Here is a 23,381-nt window from a genome sequence, read left to right as displayed (position 1 = left end):
GTCCCCAATGTAGTTAGAACACTTCATTGGAATAAGCACAAGGAATTACTTTAACCAGACTCATATGGATGTAGTATAGTTTCCAGCCTGATGGTTTTATTTTCATAAAAGGAGAGAAACAGCCAAATTAGAGTCTGTCTCTTCTTATTGTTTTATAGTCAGAATATTTGGAATATTTTAGTCACAGATGGATTAGGACCCCCAGGTCATCTATTGTTACCAGGATTCTTCTCTGCATGCTGTTGTTGGTATTCTAAATCTGATATAGACCTTCACTTCTCTTCCTTATAAAATCTTTCCAGTCACACTTTGTAAATGCCAGACCCTTTTCTCTTGGTAGCTTTGTCAGAAGTGTATTGACTTCCTTTTATGAAATGGAACCAGGTGACTCCTTGTTAATGTTCTCCCTAAAGCCTCAAACAAAGGTCGTTTTTCCCAGCTCTCTGTTTATACCTTCAGCCGGGCAGTAGTAGGTATCCTTGCTTCCCCATGCCACTTTCAAACCATTTGAGTTCTCTCTTCTCAGGAGCTACAGGTTTTTTTTAGGACTGTCACCCAGCTCTGCCACCCCTCTTTCTGCTGACTTCATGGGCATAGCGTTCACTGACAACTTTGGCTTGTCTTTCCACTCCCTGTCTCTCTCCTCATTCTGGGTGAACTCTGCATCCACAAGGATGACCAGCAAATGCTCTGTCATACTGTTTCTTGATCAGGTGGTCAGTAGTCCTTGCCTCTACCTCCCTTTAGCCATCTACTCCCTTGGTAGCATCATGGGTCTTACCACCCAGTCCCAACATTTCTTGTTGAGAGCACTGCCTTCTGTTCTTCTCATTCACTTACTCCAGTACCTTATTTCAGCCAACTGTTGACGTGCATTGCGTTTTCACTATCAGTATCTTCCACTCTCTTGTTCCACTCACCTGTCTTGACTTCCCTCCTTATCCACATGGTCCATCATATCCTTCCTTCCTTCCCTCTCCCTCCATTGCCTTCCCTCTCCCTCCATTGCACTTGCCTAACAAAGTCTCAACACTGGTTGGATCTGACTACCCACCTTCTCTGTTTCTGAACATGTGAATATTGCTGGAAAACATGACACATCTGAGCTAATTCGTTACTTTAAATTCATGATCACAAGCTTCAAATAAACATTCATGCTCAAAAATTCTACTTTATTGACTTCGAAATTCCTTTTCCAGCTCTCTGTTTTTTTACAATCTCTTTCTCCAAACTTCTCACCCTGCCTCTGCCTCTCGTTGAAAATAGAAAAAAGCAGAGAAGAGCTGCTGCAAGTTCTCACCACCAGACTCATGTCTGGACCCAGCCTTCCTACTTCTGTTCTTTACAGTGGAGAGGAGTTTCTGCGTCTGTCAACGGCTAGTCCCTGTCTCCTTGTCAAGCTCTGGCTCCTCCAGTTTGCCCTTCTCTTTTCCTGAATTATTTTCTCTTCTCTACTGCATCATTCCTGTTTATATTTTCTCAAACTTTGAACTGAATTTGGTAATTTCAGTTTCTTCCATAATGAATGTAGGCAATAACCTCAGCAGTGTTATTATCTGTTGACAGATGTGATCTAATTCCATCATTCTATTCGTTAGTATCCATGGCTTTTAAAACCATACATATCCTGATGATATCTAAATTTCTCTCTCAACACCTTTCACCTGTACCTTAATGATTTCATATATCCAAGGGGTAGCTTTTGGTTTTCATCTTTGGAGCCTCAATCCTATTTGCCTAGTTTCCCCCCACCTCATTAAGTGGCACTATCGTCTTCCTAATTGCTTAAATTTAATAGCATCATTTTTTATTTTGCTCTTTTCTTTATCCCTCATCTCCAGTATATCAGCAGGTTTGTCTGTTGTATCTCTAAAATCATTCTTCCCATCTTTATAGTCTAAATCAGGATACAAACTATGGCCCACTGCCTATCCTATATAATAAAAGCCTAATATGCTAAGTGTCGGACTGTTCAACCGTTTGACCAGTTGCTATGACGCGTACTGACCACGAGGGGGCAGATGCTCCGACCAGTAGGTTAGCTTGCTGCTAGGGTCTGGCCAATCGGGACTGGGTGAGACAGGCCGGACATGCTCTGGAGGCCTCCTGCCGTCCCTCCTCACCCCGATTGTGCACCAGTGGGGTCCCTTGGCCTGGCCTGCACCCTCTTGCAATCCGGGACCCCTCGGGGGATTTCAGAGAGCCTGTTTCGGCCCAATCCCTGCAGGCCATGCACCGGGCCTCTAGTTTTGTAAATAAAATTTCATTGGAACACAATTGTGACGATTCATTTACTTCTTGTGTATTACTCTTTTCATGCCACAAGATTAGAGCTGAATAGTTGCAACAGCTACCCCCATACATGCCACAAACTTAAAACATTTACTATTTGTCTCTTTAAGAAAAAGTTTACTGATCTCTGATCTAAGTGATCATCTCTTGCCTGGACAATTATAGTGGACAATTGCTTGTAGCACTGACTTCCCTACTTCAGGTGATCTTTTTAAAACATGAAGCAGGTAATTTAATTACCTTGTTTAAAATCTTCTAATGGCATCCCATTGCTCTTAGAATATAACAAATTTTTACTGTGGCCTGTAATCTTGCTCCATCCTCTGTCCAGCCTCGTGTCATGCCATCCTCCTGTTCTTTGTGTTCTGGCTACACCAGCTTCCTTGCTGTTTTTGGAATAGTTCATGCCATGTCCATCCTCAGTACATTTATATTTACTTCCCTGCTGGAGATACTCTTTCTTTTTTTGCATATATGAATCATTCTTATGCTTTGGGCCTCAATCACAGTGGCCTTCTCTGATCATCCTGGCTAAAGTCATTTTATTCACTACACAGCAAGATGCATCTACTTTGCTCACTGTTAGATTCCCTAGTGCCTCATACATTTCCTGGAACGACGTTTAAGTGCCAAATAAAATTTTGTTAAAAGAATAAGTGAATGGAGTGTATGAATAGAAAACATATTTAAAAATCATTTGCTTTTTCTGTTGATTTTTTTTTAGATATAGTTAAATATGGTCTTTCTTAAGTATTTTAGGCTCTGGTTTGTTAAACAGTTTTTATGTTAACACAGTTACTTCTACTAATACATTTTTCTTAAAAACTATGTTTAGGAATTCCATATTTAAATCAGGAAGAAGAAAGACAGTTAAGAGAGCAGTATGATGAAAAACGTTTACAGTCCAATGGTGCAGGAGCTCTCTCATATGTGTCTCCTAACACATCAAAGTGTCCTGTGACGATTCCTGAGGATCAGAAGAAGTTTATTGACCAAGTGGTGTAAGTTCCTAAACTCAACCAAATGTGCATTGTGTAATGTGTATTGGGGGCAGGATTGACATCTGTATCTTGAACCTGTGCTGCCCATACATAATACTCACAGAGGTGTGATGTTGTGATTGGCAGGATTTAATTATGGCATATCTGAATTTGGGTGACAATAGCACATAGTAAATAGGATTCTGTTTACTATTCTTAGACTTGTCATGTCACTGTGAAGGCCTTCTGCAAAGGCCTGGTAGCCACTGTCTAGTTCCTCTGAAGGCGGAGCAATGAAACAGACCCATCCAGATGTTTGCAACATGTCCATGTGTTTTTCTTTCACAGTGAAGTTTCTGATGAGCCATTGTGCCATTGAAGGAGTGTCTAGGCTTTTTTAGTTTGCTTATCAGTATAACTGCTTTACTAGAAAAGTAAAAATTTAAATCATTTGTATTGATGTAGCCTTGAGGAGTTGTCATTAATTTATTGAGAGCAACAATAAAAAAAGAATATGCCAGAATAAATTATTTTTCTTTAAGCCTTATTGTGACTTTACCCCTTAAAGGTATTGACATTCATGTTTTTATTTTAATTTCTCAGAGAGAAAATAGAAGATTTGTTACAGAGTGAAGAAAATAAGAACTTGGACTTAGACCCATGCACGGGGTTAGTTGCCCTGAATCTTTTCATGTCTTTTTGGGGAAAGGTAGATGATTTTTGACATGTGCTGTATTTGGCCTTGGTGAACAAAGTAGGTCCTAAGGTGAACAAATAGGAACAAAATAGGCATGGGACAGATTGACATACCTCAGAGGGGAAGGACGGGGGAGATGGGAGAAAAATTAACCAAAGAAATTACATACATATATCATAACCAATAGACACAGACAATAGTGTGTTAAAGGCCCGGAGTGGGGCAGGAGCTGGGAGGAAGGGAATAAAATGGGGGATAATTGGGAGACATCTTTAATACTGTCAACAATCCTATATAATAATCCTATATAATAAAGAGGTAATATGCAAATTGACCATCACTCCAACACACAAGATGACCGCCCCCATGTGGACACAAGATGGCCCCCACAAGATGGCCAGCAGAAGAGGGCTATTGGGAGGGACCAGGCCTGCAGGGGAGGGTAGTTAGGGGTGACTGGGCTGGCAGAGGAGGATAGTTGGTGGGGACCCAGGCCTGCAGGGGAGGGCAGTTGGGGTTGACCAGGTCTGTAGGGGAGGGCAGTTGGGGGCGCCCATGCCTGCAAGGGAGAGCAGTTGTGGGGGACCAGGCCTGCAGGGGAGGGCAGTTAGAGGTGACAAGGCTGGCAAGGGAGGGCAGTTAGGGGTGACCAGGCTGGCAAGGGAGGGCAGTTAGGGGTGACTGGGCCAGCAGGGGAGGGCATTTAGGGGCAAACAGGCTGGCAAGGGAGGGCAGTTAGGGGTGACCAGGCTGGCAAGGGAGGGCAGTTAGGGGCAATCGGGCCATCAGGGGAGCAGTTAGACGTCAGTCAGGCTGGAAGGGGAGTGGTGGTTAGGGGGCAATCAGGCAGGCGAGTGGTTGGGAGCTAGCACTCCTGGATTGTGAGAGGGATCCCAGATTGGAGAGGGTGCACCGGGCCTCTAATAAAATAAAATGCGTAATAGAAAAAAAAAAAAAGACAAAACAAAACAAAAAACACTTTCATAAATAGTGTTTTTATTGTAGTCATACTCCCAAGATTTAAGCACTAACTTTAACATTAATACAGTGGGTATGATAGTATATTGAGCACTGAATGAAAGCTTTGTCCCATCCTGGAGAGGCTAAAACTGTTGTGGAACTTTGGTTTATAAAGTTATGCTTGAGAGTGGCATAATTGTTTTAGCCTCAAGGATTACTTAATTTATAAAGGCTTCAGAAGAGAAGAACTTATTCTCAAACTACTTCTATGCTTTTAATTTTTCTGTGGTAAAAAAACATCAGTGTTTCACAGAGTCAGTAACTTAAACATCATACGTTTTTCTTTGTGACTAGCTTCACAAAAGTGTTTAAGTGCATCTGTCTGCCTTAACTCTGTATAAGCCACAGGAAGTAAAACTTTGGTTAGACAGGAACTCCAACCTCTTCTATAAAGGTAGTATAATAATATTAAAGAACACTATGAAGGCAAGTGGTGAGGAATCCTCACACCTCAAACATCCTGCCCATTTTTTAAAAAATATTTTTTATTTTTTATTGATATCAGAGAGGAAGGGAGAGGGAGAGAGAGACAAACATTAGTGATGATAGAGAATCATTGATCAGCTGCCTCCTGCACACCTCCTACTGGGAATTGAGCCCAAACCCTGGGAATGTACCCTGACTCCCTGGGTCATAGGTCAACGTTCAACCACTGAGCCACCAGGCCCATTTTTGTTTGCATATTACCTGTCACTTTTATTGAAGTTTTTTAAAAAAATTAAATGTCTTTCCCTACCAGTGATTGATCAATTAGGATTTTCTTTTAATAAGCCAAGACCAATATCTTTTTTTTTTTATAGGTTCCAAAGAAAACTAATTTATCAAACTTTGAACTGGAAGTAAGTGTTTATATTATATGCAAGAATTCTGTGAGGGACCCAGGATTTAAAAATGAAATATAATCTCTTAGCTCTCATTTCATTTATAGAATTCTGTACTTGGTGATTTGACCATTTTAAATTATTGTGCAGTGCTTTATTTTACTTCCCCCTATTTTCTTTCTTTTTTGTTAAACATGTTCTTATTGATTTCAGAAAGAGGAAGGGAGAAGGGGAGAGAGATAGAAACATCAATGATGAGAGAGAATCATTAATTGGCTGCCTCCTCCATACCCCTTACTGTGTCTGAAACCCAGGCATGTGCTCTGACCGGGAATCTAACTGTGATCTGGTTCATGGGTAGACGCTCAACTACTGAGCCACACTAGCCAGGCTATATCCCCCTATTTTCTTAAGTTGAATACCCACTTAATTTTGTTTGTTAATTGCTTTAAAATTTTTTTAAAATTGATTTTAGAGAGAAGGAGAGAAAAACATTGATTTGTTGTTCTACTTATTTATGCACTCATTGGTTGCTTCTTGGACTTGTTGTATGTGTCCTGACCAGGGATCAAACCTGCAACCTTGGCATATTGGGACAGTGCTGTAACTAACTGAGCTACCAGGTCAGGGCAATGTTATTGTTTTTTGTGTGTTCTTTTTTTTTTGTTAATCCTCACCTGAGGATATTTTTTCTATTGATTTTTAGAAAGAGTGGAAGGGAGGAAGGAAGGAGAAAGAGAGAGAAACATCAATGTGAGAGAGACACATAAGTTGGTTGCCTCCCACATGCATGTGCAACCCAGGTATGTGCCCTTGACGGGGAATTGAACCTGTGACTCTAGTGTGTGGTCTGATGTTCTAACTATTGAGAAACACCAGCCAGGGCTTTTTAATAGATACTTTAAAGCCTTTTAAAATTTATTTTAATTATCCTTTGTCTTTACTCTGTTAAGTTCTGGGTGGTGTAGTGTTTTTGTTCTTTGAAAGTATACTATAAAAATTTGGTTTTAAGATGGAGGAAATACTCAGCTGAATTCTTTTTTAAAAAAATATATTTTTATTGATTTCAGAGAGGAAGGGAGAGGGAGAGAGATAGAAACATCAATGATGAGAGAGAATTACTGATCGGTTGCCTCCTGCACACCCCATATTGGGAATTGAGCCCGCAACCCAGGCATATGCTCTGACCAGAATCGAACCGTGACTTGGTTCATAAGTTGATGCTCAACCACTGAGCCACACCAGCCAGGGTTAATTCTTTTTCTAAAGCAGAGGTTAGACCATGGATGGGTTTTAGGAGGTCTGTGAATCCCCTGAAATATTACCTAAAATTTTGTGTGTGTATTTGTCTGAGGATGTTTCCATTGGTTTCATTCTGTTTTCAAGTGAATCTGCAACCCCAAAATTGCACATCAATGTTAGACAATTTGATGTTTTCATTTAACTTTGTTTGGGGTTCTTATTCTTCCATTAGAATCTGTCAGTGACATGTATACTGGAAATTTACTTTGAACATAGTAGGAAAGGTTCATTGTCCTTTTGATAAGGCTCCTTTTCTTTCATATTATCCTTGCAACTTACTTCATGTGGGTTCCAGATCCCTCTTCTTGGCTGGTACAAACTACCATGCCAAGCTACAGAGTTATTAATCTCAAACATTTTGTGTGTGTGCCCATACAATCTAAAAAGACCTTCAAAATTAGTTAGGAAATAAACATTATTATATTTGGGAGAAAAATTTGACTATGTGGTAATGAGTTGACAGTATTATGTGATGTAAGACATTTCAGAAAATGCCTAAGCCCTAAAACAATTTGAAATCAGATACATTCCTGTGTATTTAAGAGCAAAAATTGAGTATCATATAGCAGCTGGAAATATTATGGACTAGGTTTTATCATAGTAATACTTATTTCATATTTAATAATTAAATTAAATTATAGCTATATAGTTGCTTTTAAAATACTTACAGTGGTAGCTGTCATTTTCTCTTCTACTAATGTGATGTATTCTTCCTTTTCTTTAGATACCCCAAAGGCATTCACGTTGAGACTTTAGAAACTGAAAAGGTAACCTCAAGAGTTATCCAGGGCTAACAAACACATACAATGGTACATTGATATGTCAAAAGTCGGAATTCACTTCTTGGCCCTGCTATTTATGAGCTGGGTGACCTTTAGCAAGTCCTTTAACTGCTTTAAGCGTCATTTTCCTCATTTGTACATGAGTATGGTAATGCTGATCTGTAATGCTTTTTTATGCTGATCCAGTGGGAGTGAGCAGGCTTTGTAAATTTGAAAGCATGCAAATGTTAGTACATGTTCTTTTTTTTTTTTTTTTTTTAAATATATTTTTATTGCTTTCAGAGAGGAAGGGAGAGGGGGAGAGAGAGAGAGGTGGGGGGGAACATCAATGATGAGAGAGAATCATTGATGGGCTGTCTTCTGCAGGCCCCACACTGGGGATGGAGCCTGCAACCCAGGCATGTGCCCTTGACTGGAATCGAACCCAGGACCCTTTAGTCCGCAGGCCGACGCTCTACCCACTGAGCCAAACCAGCCAGGGCAGTACATGTTCTAATTAAAGCATTCTTTTTATGTGGACAAGCAAAATTAAAGTTTAAAATTTAAATAAGTATTTAAATAAGTATTGTCACGTACAATAAGTATTGTCACGTATCCCCAAGGTGTACTGACAGAACTGTGATGGGTAATGGTGGGTTGATGATGGGTTCCTTTTGCAAAATTTTAGGATTTTAGAATTTAGTTGTTGCTCTAAAGTCGGATGTCAAATTATATAAAAGACTAGAGGCCCAGTGCATGAATTTGTGCATGGGTGGGGTTCCTTGGCCTGGCAGGCAATTGGGGCTGATCAGGGCCATCTCGCCCAGTCCCGATTAGGGCCAGCTGGCTGGGGGGAGGGACCGCAGGAGGTTGGCTGGGCACGGGAGGTTGGCTGTGGGAGTGCACTGACCACTAGGGGGCAGCTCCTGCATTGAGCATCTGCCCACTGGTGGTCAGTGCTTGTCATAGTGGCCAATTATTAGGTTGACCGGTCGTAAAGGTTGCTTAGGCTTTTATACGTATAGACTAAGTGAATTAAGAAACAATCTTTCTAGAAGATAAATCTCAAACTTTGACATAGGAGGTGTTATGGTGTGTTTAATTGATAAAAAATGCAATATATGAGGAAGAAAGTATCTGACAAATTATTAGAAAATCCAGGTTTTTTTTATGTTCATGAAATATGATGTAGAAACTTCAGTTTAAAACTATCTGTTTAGAAATTCATGTTTAGATGCAATGTAATTTCTTAGTGTTTATCTTGAAAAGTGTCCTATTCTCACAGTCTGTTGATAATTTTTAAAAAATATATTTTTATTGATTTCAGAGAGGAAGGGGGAGAGAGAGAGAGAGAGAGATAGAAACATCAATGATGACAGGGAATCATTGATTGGCCACCTCCTGCATACCCCCTACTGGGGATCGAGCCCACCACCCGGGCATGTGCCCTTGGCCAGAATTGAAACCGGGACCCTTCATTCTGCAAGCTGACGCTCTATTCACTGAGCCAAACCAGCTAGGGCTGTTGATACTGACTTCTGTTGGGTTGGATTAATAAACCATGGGAAATTGTCATGGAAACACAGAAGCAGGATTTTAGTTTGTAATGCATCAACTTAACTTTTGGTGGCATTTAAAAATCCTTTCAGTGTTTTTAGCCCATGAAAGACATGAAGTGATAAAAATGATAACTTCTCATGGTAGCAGAATTCGTAATTTTTTGGGTCAAGTTGCTTTCAGAAAATTGTATGTTGGCTTTATGTCTTTTAGAAAGAGCGATACATAGTTGTCAGCAAAGTAGATGAAGAAGAACGCAAAAGAAGAGAGCAGCAGAAACATGCTAAAGAACAGGTAATTGAGTTACATTCTTCTTTGGGTGAGAAATGACACCCAAAGGAAATAACTTTCTCTCTCTCTCTATATATATATATCGTATGTTGGATTCAATTCAATGATTAGTTTTCAATGATAGAAAAATTGAATTGGTAGGAAAATCTAGAATAGAACAAGGGGAACTTAAGTATTTAGACATAGCCAACAAAGTGAGTCTGACATGGTTGACCAATCTTCCCTTGTATGAAGCAGTCTTGAAAAAAGTTTTTGATTATCATTGGGATTATGTGCCATTGGTCTTCATTGCCTGTTAACTAATACCGCTATGTCTGATTTCAAGCAAGTTACTAGTTTTACTACAACATAGTTTAGTATATATGATTTGACAGATTAGGATGATATGGTTATATTTGTGTTGTTGGATCATCATCTTGATTGCTATCTGGAGAATGGATTTGAGAAATACTAGAAGCAGGGAGGCCTGTAAAGCTGTGGTGTAACATAGCTAAGAGATACCAGTGATTTGGAATAGGGTAGCTAGTAGTAGTTTAGATGAAATCTGGAGATATTTAGAAGGTATAATCAGTGAATTTGTGATTGGGTATGGGTGGTGAAAGAGGAAAAGAGAAGGAAGATGCTGATGCTCAAGCTTGACATTTGAGCAACTGGGTAGACTGATGTCAGTTCACTTCGATGGAGTGGGCTTGAATGATATTGGTGGGGGGACACAGGTGGAGTAGGGTTTTTTGTGTGTGGGTGCATGTCAAACTGACAGATATATAAGGTAGGGCCACATCTGACTGATTCAACCAGTAAAGACAAAGCAAGCCATTTTTAGATTTAGATGTTTTATTACTTACATAGAGAAGGAAGATCAGCCAAAGGTGCCAGCTGCATGTGGTCCTTGTTCCACACACAAAAAGACAACACTGAAAAAAAAGGGGCCAGATGGCTGCAACATGAATTGTGGATACCTCATTATTAAGGAGCCAATTCTGGATTGCAGCCAGGTGCTTTTATATTCTGCAGCTCTCTTCTGACAAGGGTAGGGTGGTGGTGTGGTGGTGGTGAGGCAGAAAGTCCCAAGCCTCATCAGAATCTGGGAGGCAGTGAGAAACTATTTCAGCCTCCTGGGACAGAGGGAGGTTGGTGGGAGATGGCATATTAGCAACTCGTTGCAAGCTTCCGCCTCCCATCCTTTCTTCTTGGGTTGTTTCACCAAGATGCAGATTACTTGCAGCTCAAGCTTTTGCCTGTGTGGCCTATTTGGATATCTGTAGGGTCACCAGGGTCTTTGGGACATCCAAGGGTAGGTGTCCTGTAGGCAGAGTTGTCATTCTGGAGCATAGGACAGAGGTGAGGGCTAGACTTGATTGTTGGCAGAGAGACTGGGACTGGATTAGAGCACCTACAGCGTGTGGGAGGAATGAGAAGAGGACTTAGTGTAGGATTCTGAAGACCACCAGCATTTAAATGATCGAAGTAGAAAAATGCACCAGGAGATTATTGTGACACAGCAGCCAAGGGAAGGGAGTGTTTGAAGAAGGGGATGTCAACAGTGTCTGATACTCTAGAGGAGGGTATGGATGTGGTCATTGGGTTTAGTCTTGGGAATTGTTTTTCTTTTTAAAATATTCTTTTAAAATGTTGTACTTTCATTGTGGTAAAATAACACAGAATTTACCATCGTAACTATTTTTAATTGTACAATGCCATAGTGATACATACATTCAGATTGTTGTGTAACCATCAGCACATCCATCTCCAGAAGTCTTTTCATCCTGCAAAACTGAACTCTGTACCCATTAGACAATAGCTCCCCATTTCTCCCTCTTACCAGCTCCAGGTACTTTCTGTCTCTGAATTTGACTACTCTAGGTACCTCATATAAGTGGAATTATACAGTTTTACTGTCTTATTTCACTTAGCGTAAAATCCTCAAGGTTTATCCATTTTATAGTGTGTACCAGAATTCCTTTCTTTTTGAGGCTCAATAATATCCCATTTGTATACCACATTTTCTTTATCCATTTATCACATTTTCTTTATTCATTTGTTGATGAACACTTGGGTTGCTTCAACCCTTTTGTTCTTGTGAATGAACATAGGTGTACAAGTATTTCTGAGTTCTTGCTTTCTTTTATTAAAAATATATTTTTATTGATTTCAGAGATGAAGGGAGAGGGACAGAGAGTTAGAAACAGCAATGATGAGAGAATTATCGATCAGCTGCCTCCTGCACACCCCACACTGGGGATTGAGCCCCCACCTGGGCATGTGCCTCTGGCCAGGAATTGAACCCTGACCTCCTGGTTCATAGGTCGATGCTCAACCACTGAGCCAAACTGGCTGGATGAGTCCTTTGGTGTATATACCCAGAAGTGGAATTGTTGGGTCAAATGGAAATTCTGTTTAATTTTTTGAGGAACTTCCATATTGTTTTCCATAGTGACTATACCACTCTACATTCCCACCAACAGGTCACAAGTGTTTCAATTTCTAGTAATATTAGTTAGCTTTGGGAGTCATTTAAAGAGGTGAGCAATTTCGTTGAGGGTGATGCAGAGAGCAAAAGGCTACAAGTACCTGGGAGTTAATTAGTGGAGGAAAGTCTTTAAAGTAATTTATATGTAAAGAGATTAGAAGAAGGGAGAGTAAGTAGTTGCATGGAGCTTAGAGTTAAGGAAGGGGTTTCTAAATAGGAGAGAAATGGAGCCTATTTTAAACACTGTTAGGAAGGAAATAGGAAAGAAAAAACTGAGTGGGGATGAGTTTCAGAATGCTGTACTATAAAAATTTTATAAAAATGCTTTCAATAAGGAACAAAATTAAGAAATGAGAGCCTGGCCGGTGTGGCTCAATGGTTGAGCATTGACCCATGAACCTGGAGGTCACATCCTAGTTAGATTCTAGGTCAGGGCACATGCCAGGGTTGCCAGCTCGATCCCCAGCAGGGGATGTGCAGGAAGCAGCCAATCAATGATTCTCTCTCATCATTGATGTTTCTCTCTCTCCCTCTCCCTTCCTCTCTCTGAAATCAATAAAAGCATTTTAAAAAAGGATTATGGGAATGCTGTTTTGATCTGTTGACTGCTGAATGGATGTCCTAAAAATTTAATTCAGTATTGAATTTGGCCAGCAGGTGGCAGATTTTAAAAGTTTGTGTTTTTTAGATGGCTTGATAGACTTGGAAATTGCAACAAGTGTTGGGAAGTGATGGTAAGCCCCAGGCGCTGTTATTTTAGTAACTAATCAATAATTTACCACCTGCTCAATCCACTTTCTAAAACAGAATAAAGGAATACCATAAATCATTTCTGATGCAGTTGTTAGGGATGATAGATGCAAAGCAGGTGAAAATAAGCTAACTCACTATAAAATTTCAGTGCTTTTTTTTTCTTTGGCTAGGGTTTAACCCATGCAAATATAGGAATATAGTAAGTGAGTAGTTTTTTGTTTGTTTTAAATTAGGAAGAACTGAATGATGCTGTGGGATTTTCCAGAGTCATTCATGCCATTGCTAATTCGGTAAGTGAACTGGACTTTTTGTTTTTTAACTAGATTCCAGAACATAACATTGAAGGTGAAATGCCTAGTTATCATGGCAATTAATCATTTGGTTACATTTAGAGTGTTTACCTGGTATGGAGGAAAAGTTAGAACTTCATAAAGGTAGATTTTTGTTATGATATGCTTGGTTTGACATAATTGCTGTCACCATTTTTTAATCCAAAGCATTTTTTTTTTTAGAAAACTTTTCTTTTAAATGCATAGGAGGATTATAGTATGAGGTCCTTATATGGCTACATGAAGCCAATATTTATTATTTTCAAAACCAATAAGAAGTAGGATAAAAAAATAAGGAACATAGGGTGAAACAATCAGGTGTTTGAAGGTGTTTTTTTCCCTTAATTAGAAGAATCTAGAGGATGAAAAATAATTGTCTGTGTTGAGTTATTCTGCATAACTGTAATGGAATCTTATATCGGATAGCCTAAATAATATTTGACATTTTAAAAATGTGTTTAGCATTTGTGTAAATGTGCTAGAGGGTTCTGTGGTATATATGGTAGACATTTTTTTCTTGTTTTCTAAGTCCTTTTGGAAAAGAGGCATCCACATGTTGAATAGATAAACTGGATCATGCTGCTGGCGGTTTTATGAATTACATATCCAAGTCAGACTGCTTGCTTGGATGCTAAATTTCATTTTTTTCCTTGAATAGTTGGGCTTGGGAGAAGGACTCATTTTCCTGAAAAGAATTCGTCTTGTCCCTAAGATGTTGAGCTTTGCATCAGAAGCTTTTAGGCCGTAGAGACCCTCTCAGAGTTTCATGGCTGTCTCACCACTGTCTTCAACTGGGGGTAAATAGAAATTACAGAAGAGGGCTGGCTCCTAGGAGCTCCTTCTCTAAAGTAAGCAAGATAATCAGAATGGAATAGTAAGTTGGATGAGCCTGGAGGGAAAGATGAGAGTCTCTTCAGAAGTGGCTAAGATAACAGGTATCTAGAAAAGCAGAGTTTCTGGTCACATTTGCTCACATCATACACACTTAGCCAGCAGACTTCAGATAAGTAGTTGGCTTGACTGAGGCTGACCCTAAAGAACAGGGATGTGGGACATCAGTAGGCTTTGAGTTCTCTTGTAGCATTCATTATAGTTTAGTTAGCTGGGACATTTGTTCACCTTGTACAAATTCAGATACCGTATCTTGCTGTGTTTCTGTGTTTCCTCTCTTGTCTTCCACAGAATAATTCATAGTGTGTTGCTGACCTTTGATAGTTTATGTCACAAATCATACTATGTAAAAAAGCCCTATTTATTAGTGATGCAGATGTTTAAAATTTAAAAGTTACATGTCTTAAAAATGCTAACATTTTAGGTTAAGCTCTGTAAAGCGAGTGAGCAGTAAATACTCTTAAATATTTATGTCACACCAAGTTCTTTTCCTGTCACCTTAGTAACAAATCTATGTTTTCTATAGTTTTAAAAACTATTTTTATTGACTTTACACTTACAGCAAAGTTGCAAAAATAGTACAGAGTTTCCATGTGTTCCTCACCTAGCTACTCCTGATGTCAACATCTTATATAGCCATACAGTTATCAGAACTAGGGAAGTAACATTGGCACAATATTATGAATTAAACTGTAGACCTTATTTGAATTTCACCAGTTTTTTTTCACTAAGTATTTTTTCTGTTGGTGATTTTATCTAGGATCCCACATTACATTTACTTGTTATTTCTCCTTAGTCTTCTGCAGTCTGTAACCTTGATATTTTTAAACAGTATTGCTTGCATTTCGTCAGATGTTCCTCAGTTTGGATTTATCTGATCTTTTATATGATTGGACTGAGGATACTAGTATACAGTTTATACAAGAATACCGCTGAAATGGTGGTTCAAAGTGTTGACCTTAATCACTTGCTTAAGGTGATGTCTGCTAGACTTGTACACTGTGAAATTATTACTTTTCCCTTTGTGGGTAATAAATATCTCGGGAGAGATATTTGAGCCTATGAAAATCTGTTTTTTCTCAAACTTTGGCCCACTAATACAGCATCTATCAGTGGATCTTACCTGCAGCCATTATTACTCTGATGTTGTATGGCGAGTTTGTATTTTCCTCTTTCTACATTTGTTCTTGGAATTCTTTTGTAAGGAAGACCTATCCCTTCTCCCCTGCTTATTTAATAATTAAAAAAATATATGAGTATGGACTCAGGGAAATATATTTATCCTACAGATTATAATGTAGTATTTTTATTGTTTATACTAGAGGCCCAGTGCACAAAATTTGTCCATTGGTAGGGTCCCTAGTAGCTGCTGGCTGCTGGCTGCTGGCTGTCGGCTGGGTACTACTCCCTTCCTTCCCCCGGCCGGCCCTGCCCCCTGGTCGAACTCCTGGACGAACTCCTGGTCAAGGGGACAATTTGCATACTACACTTTTATTATATAGGATTGTTTTTCAACTTGTACCACCTTTGACATCTAGTCACGATACCATTTTAGTAGTTCTTTTCTTCCCAGCCTCCTTCATTTATAATATAGTTAGGTATTCATTTATAATATAGTTAGGTTTTATTAGTGTTAGTATTCCATATTGGATTTCCTCCACAACTTTTCTATAGTTTCAATCAGTACTTGATATTTTAGCATTGAATTAGGTATTCACAATGTGCAGAAACACTGAGCCTGAGGACAGCTTGTCTGTTAGATTTGGGAAATTTTATATAGAATTATTTATTTCAAATAATTATGTTTAGCCCTATGAGTCAAGGAGTGTTACTCTGAAGGTCCACTGGGACATAGTAAAAAGCTCCACTACAGTGACCTGATGCTTTGTGTTAAAAACTAGAGGCCCAATGCATGAATTTGTGCAAGGGGCTCGGCCCTCACGGCCCCAGATGCCTCGGCCCTCACAGCCCCAACTGCATCGTGGCCTCGTGGCCCGGCCCACTGGTCATTCTGGAAGGTCGTTCCACCATCTGGTCTAATTAGCATATTAACTCTTTATTATATAGGAATTTAGAGGATGGTGTCACCTGGCTAGCTAAATCTAAGTTGATACTCCATTTTGGTAGTTTAATTTTTATCAAAATGGAGTGAACTTATTGCATACATATTGTACTTTAGTTGGGTGAAAAGCAGTGATTTTATTGAAAATGGTATTTAAGAACATGCCCATGTATTTTGACATAAATGATAAAGGAAATGAAAATTCATTTTGTTTATTATAATTAGAAAGTAATTTTTATCTTTTAGCATTGTTATGAATGTATCTTTTAAAAATAAATGAGTTGTTTTAAAGAACACAGTTCTAAAGTAGATATTTGGAGTTTGTTCACAAATTATTTGATAGTGCAAGGGACTTAGTGTTTTCAGATTTTACTTTTTTAACTTGAGCCCCTCAATCAAAATTTAGTACTCTTGATTCTTGTGGGTGGCAAGATTAATAAAAATTAGAGAAGATCAATGAAATCAAAACCATTTGGAGCTTTTATTTTGCATTCTATATTTAACACCCCAAAATTTAAAAAGGATGAAGCCAACCCTAATTTTCTTATTTGCATATATTTATGATTTTTTTTTAATGTGGTAAAATAAGTTTAGTAGAAAATCCTCATGGATTTTCACTCTCCAGCCCCACTATAATTTTGTACCTGGACATCTTTTTCCTAACCTTGACTTTCTTTAGGGAAAACTTATTATTGGACACAATATGCTCTTGGATATTATGCACACAGTTCATCAGTTTTGCTGTCCTCTGCCTGAGGTAAGTGACTTGTCAGCCTGTGTTGAAAATTCATGGTTCTTTATTACTGAGAGAGTGTTCTCTACTTGAGTGTTGTTTTCTTGTATGCAGCATGTTCCCAGAGAGGTTGAGTCTCCCAGAGAGGTTGAGTCTCCCAGAGAGGGAGATCATGTGCTTAGGTGTACATTTAAAAAAAAAATTATTGACTTTTTACAGAGAGGAAGGGAGAGGGATAGAGTTAGAAACATCGATCAGCTGGCTCCTGCACACTCCCTACTGGGTATGTGCCTGCAACCAAGGTACATGCTCTTGACTGGAATCGAACTTGGGACCCTTGAGTCCGCAGGCTGACGCTCTGTCCACTGAGCCAAATCGGTTAGGGCTTAGGTGTACATTTTTAAAAAAATATGTTTTTATTGATTTCAGAGAGAGGAAGGGAGAGGGAGAGAGAGATAGAAACATCAATTATGAGAGAGAATCATTGATGACAGAGAATCATTGATTGGCTGCCTCCTGCATGCCTCCCCTACTGGGGATCAAGCCAGCAACCCGGGCATGTGCCCTGACCAGGAATCAAACTGTACGTTCCTGGTTCATGGGTGGATGCTCAACCCTGAGCCACACTGGCCGGGCTTGGTTGTACATTTTTGAAGGGGTGTACATGTTGTATATACAGGTCATTTTAAGGGATCTTCAGTCATCTGCCATTGCCAGAGCAAAGCTTAACATTTGTTTTATCTTAATGTCAGTGGTTTGCTCATTAGTGCTGGGTAGGGTTTCTCAGCCACAGGTGTGGTTATCTAGTTTGCTACTGCTAACATTAGACATAGGGCCATTGAAGCTGAGTGGTACATTAGATCCAGTGAACTGGATCAGCTCCTGCAAAGTTCTTGATTACCTCTTGCTAAGCTGCTTCCCTTAGATTCTCTGTTGACCTTGTTTTTTCCTTTCACTCTTGGAGCCAAGTCGTCTCAGTGCATGAAAGCATGAGCTTCTTTGGCTCAGGAAAAGAGCTTCTCTTCTGTCTCTTCCCCTCTGCTCCCTAACTGCATATGGCCTCATCTCACTTGTCCTCCCATCTCCTGTATTTTCTGTCCTTTAGTGGTCTCACTCACTTTTATAACTTCAGCTGAAGACACTGACATTAGTCTCTCCAGCTGTGATCTCTCTTAGAACTGGGAACACAGTTGATGCTGGATTCCACACGACCCTAGCTGGAGAGCCTTCAGACTAAATGGTCTTTAAAATTAACAAGTTTCAAAGGAGATATGTAACTTGCACTACCTTTTTTTCCTTCTTATTGCCTTGAAACGAGTTCCTTCTATTGACTCCTTTATTATAAATAATACCCAGGAACCAAGACTATATTTAACATTGGTTTTGACTCTTTCTCTTCCCCCCAGACCTGGTCAGTTAAAAATCCTGACAATTTTGTTTCCATGCTGTGTCTTGCATTTGGATTCTTTTTATTTCAATTGCAAGTAGCCTGTTTTTCATCTGGCGTTCAGCAAATTTCAGACAGCATTCCCTGACTCATTTTAACCTTCAGCCCATCCTTTAAATCATAGGTTGGTAGGTAAACTTTTCCTATAAAGGGCCAAGTGGTAAGATAAGTATTTGGGGCTTTCCAGACTGCACAGCCTCTGTCATAACCCAACACTGCTATTGTAGTCCCAAAACTGCCATAGAATGCATACAGAAATGGATGAGGCTTTGTTCTAAAAAACTTCACTTAAAAAATAGGTGGTGGGCCAGGGTGTGAATTTGCATTGTATAAATCTAAAGATCTGATATTTATCTCTTATTGGCCAAACAGACCAAAGTAGCAGCTTCTCTCACTTTAAAAAAAAAATAAAAATGTTTTTATTGATTTTTAGAGAGAGGAAGAGGGATGGAGAGATAGAAACATTGATGAGAGAGGAACATCATCAATCAGCTGCTGCCTGCACACCCCCTACTGAGGCTCGAGCTCACAACCCCAGCATACTCCCTGACCCTTTCGGGTCCTGGGTTGATGCTCAACTGCTGAGCCACACCAGCCGGGCTCTTGTGACTTTTTGACCTTTAAAGCAATGAAGTTATCAGTGAGGAAAGAGGAAAGTGTATTTAATACCGTGTTTATAGGTGTTTTGGATACCAAGCAGAGTTTGGCACATTGTAGGTATTGAATATTGATTTAACAAATGAGTGCCTTTCCACTGTGCCAGTTTTATAATCTTCTGATAATGTATGTCTCTGTTCACATCATTGACCCTGCTTAAAATTCTGAACAATCCCACATTCTTTGTTTCTCTATGCAGTTGATTCTTTTTAACTTGGCATATTAAGCTTTCTATGATCTAGCCTAACCTTCTCGCATAATCTAGCCACTCGTTATTCTCCTTATTCCAAGCCAGAATGGCTCATTTGTTCCCTGAGAAGTGCTTTGTATATTTGTGGTTTTGGAATATAATTTCCTCCAACTTGAATTCTCTCTAGCCTTTCTCAGTGCTTGCTGTATACAACTTTACCTATCTTACCATGGTCCAGCTTATGCCTCCTCCGGGAAGTTTTCCCTGCCTGCTGCCTTGCCCAACAGGTGATCTTTCCTTTTTCTGACCTCCCACAGAACTGTGTGCCTGTTATGGTGCATGAATTTTGTCTTTACAGCTTACCCCCCTTCTCCTGTTAGGTGATTAGTGTCTTGGACAAGGAGTATAACCTTGTTATTGTCTTTGTATAAACGCCTAGCATAACAAATAAACAAAATAAATGCCTAGCATAGCGTTTTGTAGGTAAGCACTTAATAAATGTTACCTTGAATGAAACCACTTTTGAATCACATTTTAGTAGAAAGAACACGTGATCTGTTGCAGAGTAGGAGGTGGATTAGGATAAGTGGTTTTATCCCTTGCATTATTACTAAGGTAACCTGAGTAAGTTACTTAACTTACGTTCTATCATTGTCAGAAGGAGAAAGTCATTTTCTTCCATCTGTCTTTGGAAGCAGTGATATAAATGAGAAGACCTATATAAAACGGTAGAACTTTTACAAACACTGGTCCCAAAATATGCATTTAAAAGTAACTAAAGAATCCTTATTTTGGAGCTCCCTTTTAAGGGAAAGTCTCTTCTTAATCTTCATGGTACTTCTATATGACCTTTTAGAAGGCACTGGTTTAGATCTTTGCTATTGCTGGCCCTGTAAGTAGCCATGATTCTAAATTCTTCTGGCTGTGAAGCTTTTTAATGGTATTGAGAGATTATAAACAGTCCTCATTGCATTTTTGTTTGAGTTAGCATTGAAACCCCTTGTTCACGTATTGTACATTAATTTAATGATAGCCATTTGAAAGCTGGTAAATTTTATAAAGTAGCTACATACAATCTGTATTTACAGTTTGAAGAGCTCATTGGGAATGACTGAAGAGAAGTGTAGTTACAAAGGGTCAGGAATATGACTGTCAGTCTAGTGAGGCAATTATGCAAGTAAATGAGTTAATTTAAAATTAGAGCAGTCTTATTCAGCTTTAGACTTCCTGATCAAAATAAACTTGGGAAATGAATTGTCTAATGTAGGTACTTGCTATTGGTTCCACTTTAGCAATTTTCTGAGTACCTAAAACAGGAATCGTTTGTACTGGTATATTGGAAAGTGTGTGTTTTAATGGTAATTTTTATTTTTTATATTTTTTAATATATATTTTTATTGATTTCAGAGAGGAAGAGAGAGGGAGAGAGAAAGAGATAGAAATATCAATGATGAGAATCATTGATCGGCTGCCTCCTGCATGCCCCCTACTGGGGATAGAGCCCGCAACCTGGGCATGTGCCCAGAATGGGAATAGAACTGTGACCTCCTGGTTCATAGATTGATGTTCAACCACTGAGCCACGCCGGCCGGGCTTTAGTGGTCATTTTAACAAACATTTCAAAGGTGTTCCCAATAAAAGAATAATCTAGTTTACTAGTACAGTATCCATTTCCTGTATAAATCATTTTTTAAAATTAATTTTCTAGTCTCTTTATAATGGTGAATTTGTGTAATAGAGTTATTACTGAAAGTTTTCTATATATAATAGAAACCTATTTCCCCCACTCCTATTTCAGTCATAAAATACTTAAATTTGTCTGTTTTGGTTATGCAAAGGTTTCATATCAGGCCATATGATTCCCAATCAATGAGAAAATTGTGAAGATTTTTATAAAGTTATTGTCAACTAGAAACAGGTCTGGCAGTTTAGCTTTAAAGGGCCTGTATGAGGTATAACAGTTTAAGAAGAGACCTATGGAACTAGAAATATTAATGTATGTTTTTAAAACTGTGAGTGTACCAGTAAAAGTGTAACAAGTCCATTTTCTTGTTTTGTAGGACTTAAATGAATTTAAGGAGATGACAACATCTGTTTTCCCCAAGTAAGCTTCCTTTCCGGATTTGTCTTTCATTTAAAATTAGAGGCCCAGTGCACAAAATTCGTGCACGGGGGGTGGAGGGGAGGATGTCCCTCAGCCCAGCCTTCACCCTCTCCAATCTGGGACCCCTTGGGGAATGTCCCTGTGGGATCGGGCCTAAACTGGCAGTTGGACATCCCTCTCACAATCCGGAACTGCTGGCTCCTAACCGCTCACCTGCCTGTCTGATTGCCCCTAACCGCCTCTGCCGGCCTGCCTGATCGCCCCTAACCGCCTCTGCCTGCCTGCCTGATCGCCCCTAACTGCCTCTGCCTGCCTGCCTGATTGTCCCCTAACAGATTCCCTGCTGGCCTGATCACCGCCTAACAGCTCCCCTGCTGGCCTGATCGCCCCCAACTGCCCTCCCCTGCAGGCCTGATCGCCCCCTAACTGCTTGCTCCCCCTTGCCAGCCTGATCTCGTCGCTAACTGCTTGCTCCCCTGACGGCCTGATCGCCCCTAACCATCTCTGCCTCAGCCCCCACCACTGTGGCTTTGTCCGCAAGGAAGTCGGACATCCGGAAGATGTCTGGTCGACCCAGTCTAATTAGCATATTACCCTTTTATTAGTATAGATAGTCATCATGGCATATGTAATACAAATAGCTGTATAGTAATTTTTTGAATCCATTGGATCATGATTATAATCCACTTCATATAAGCTGGGATATCGTTTATTTAATAGCTCCAAGTTTGTGATGGTTTGGTTTTATAACTGACTAGAGGCCTGATGCACGAAATTCATGCAGAGGGCTCAGCTCTCGCAGTCACGGCAGCTTCCCTCGGCCCTCATAGTTCCCGCGTCGTCTGGAAGGTCATCTGGAAGGTCATTTGGCTGTCCGGCCTAATTAGCATATTATGCTTTTATTATTATAGATGATTGGTTTTGTTATCTATTAATACCAGGATTTGAACTGAGAGTGAAAATAGCAATTCCTTTTTTTTAAAATCCCATGTCTTTTTTATTTTTAAATATATTTTTATTGATTTCATAGAGGTAAGGAGAGGGAGAGAGAGATAGAAACATCAATGATGAGAGAGAATCATTGATTGGCTGCCTCCTGCATACTCCCTACTGGGGATCAAGCCCGCAACCCAGTCATGTGCCCTTGAATAGAATTGAACCCGGGACCCTTCAGTCTGCAGGCCGACACTCTATCCACTGAGCCAAACTGGCTAGGGCTCATCCCATGTCTTGATGTCTGAAGAATTGGTGAAGTTTTCTTGAGTTGGCTCTTGTCTTTCCTGTTTGTTGGATGTACCTTGTCACAGTGAAGTGTCCAGTTGAGAGTATTCAGTTGAATATTGGATATAATTGGATATTGGTGAACTATCCAGTTGAGAATTCTGTAGTCCATCAAGAACTATCTACCTAGAGTTTTTCCCCTCAATTTTAAGTCAGTGCCTTTATCTGTTAGTGTTTTCCACAATTAATATTGCATGCTAATTCTGATATGCCACATGTCTGATAGATCATATATCGGTCATGTGGAGCCTACAGAGGAAGCCTCTGCATTTGAGGACCTGTTTGAAGAGGGACAGGAGAGGCAGAAGAGCAGTTTCTCTTGTAGCCAGGATATTTCTGTCCTATTATCTAGTGTTCACACTTATGTGAAAAGAAACAGTTTTCATATTAGTTTCTGTCTCTCTCTGTTTTTTATTATTCCATTCACTGAAACAGAGTAATAAGAAATAACTACAATAGTATAAACTTGATCCTCTAAGAACTTATAGTGTATAAACATGGGTAGTGGTGGTAGATAGTAATGACTTGGCAATATTAGACCTGTAGCAGTATTTGGACCATGTAAAAACATATGAGGATATTTGACTTCTCCTTGAGATTGATGTAGTCCATACCCTCTCAGGGTACAAGCAAATCCAGAACTTGTGCTCTGTGTATGGCAGAGTGTGGACTCTCCCACAGCCTCTTGATGAAGTCTCTAGGTGAGGAGACCAAGTTCCCAGTCTAACTTAGCAGGGATGCCA

General features: G+C 39.6%; 1 protein-coding gene across 2 annotated transcripts in view; it reads left to right on the top strand.

The window, feature by feature from the left end:
* The window catches only part of PARN (poly(A)-specific ribonuclease), a 162,825-nt gene that overhangs the window by 11,441 nt on the left and 128,003 nt on the right, over positions 1-23,381 (top strand). For both annotated transcript variants that reach the window (XM_079794305.1, XM_079794306.1), the window contains exons 7-14: positions 3,128-3,293; positions 3,876-3,941; positions 5,790-5,828; positions 7,837-7,879; positions 9,644-9,724; positions 13,178-13,234; positions 16,906-16,983; positions 21,314-21,357. In XM_079794305.1, coding sequence (XP_079650431.1) covers positions 3,128-3,293; positions 3,876-3,941; positions 5,790-5,828; positions 7,837-7,879; positions 9,644-9,724; positions 13,178-13,234; positions 16,906-16,983; positions 21,314-21,357 — 574 coding nt within the window. The remainder of the gene's footprint in view (positions 1-3,127; positions 3,294-3,875; positions 3,942-5,789; positions 5,829-7,836; positions 7,880-9,643; positions 9,725-13,177; positions 13,235-16,905; positions 16,984-21,313; positions 21,358-23,381) is intronic.

The sequence above is a fragment of the Cnephaeus nilssonii genome, assembly GCF_951640355.1.
Source record: "Cnephaeus nilssonii genome assembly, chromosome: 2".
Classification (NCBI taxonomy): Eukaryota; Metazoa; Chordata; class Mammalia; order Chiroptera; family Vespertilionidae; genus Cnephaeus; species Cnephaeus nilssonii.
This window is presented reverse-complemented; position numbering and strand designations above follow the sequence as displayed.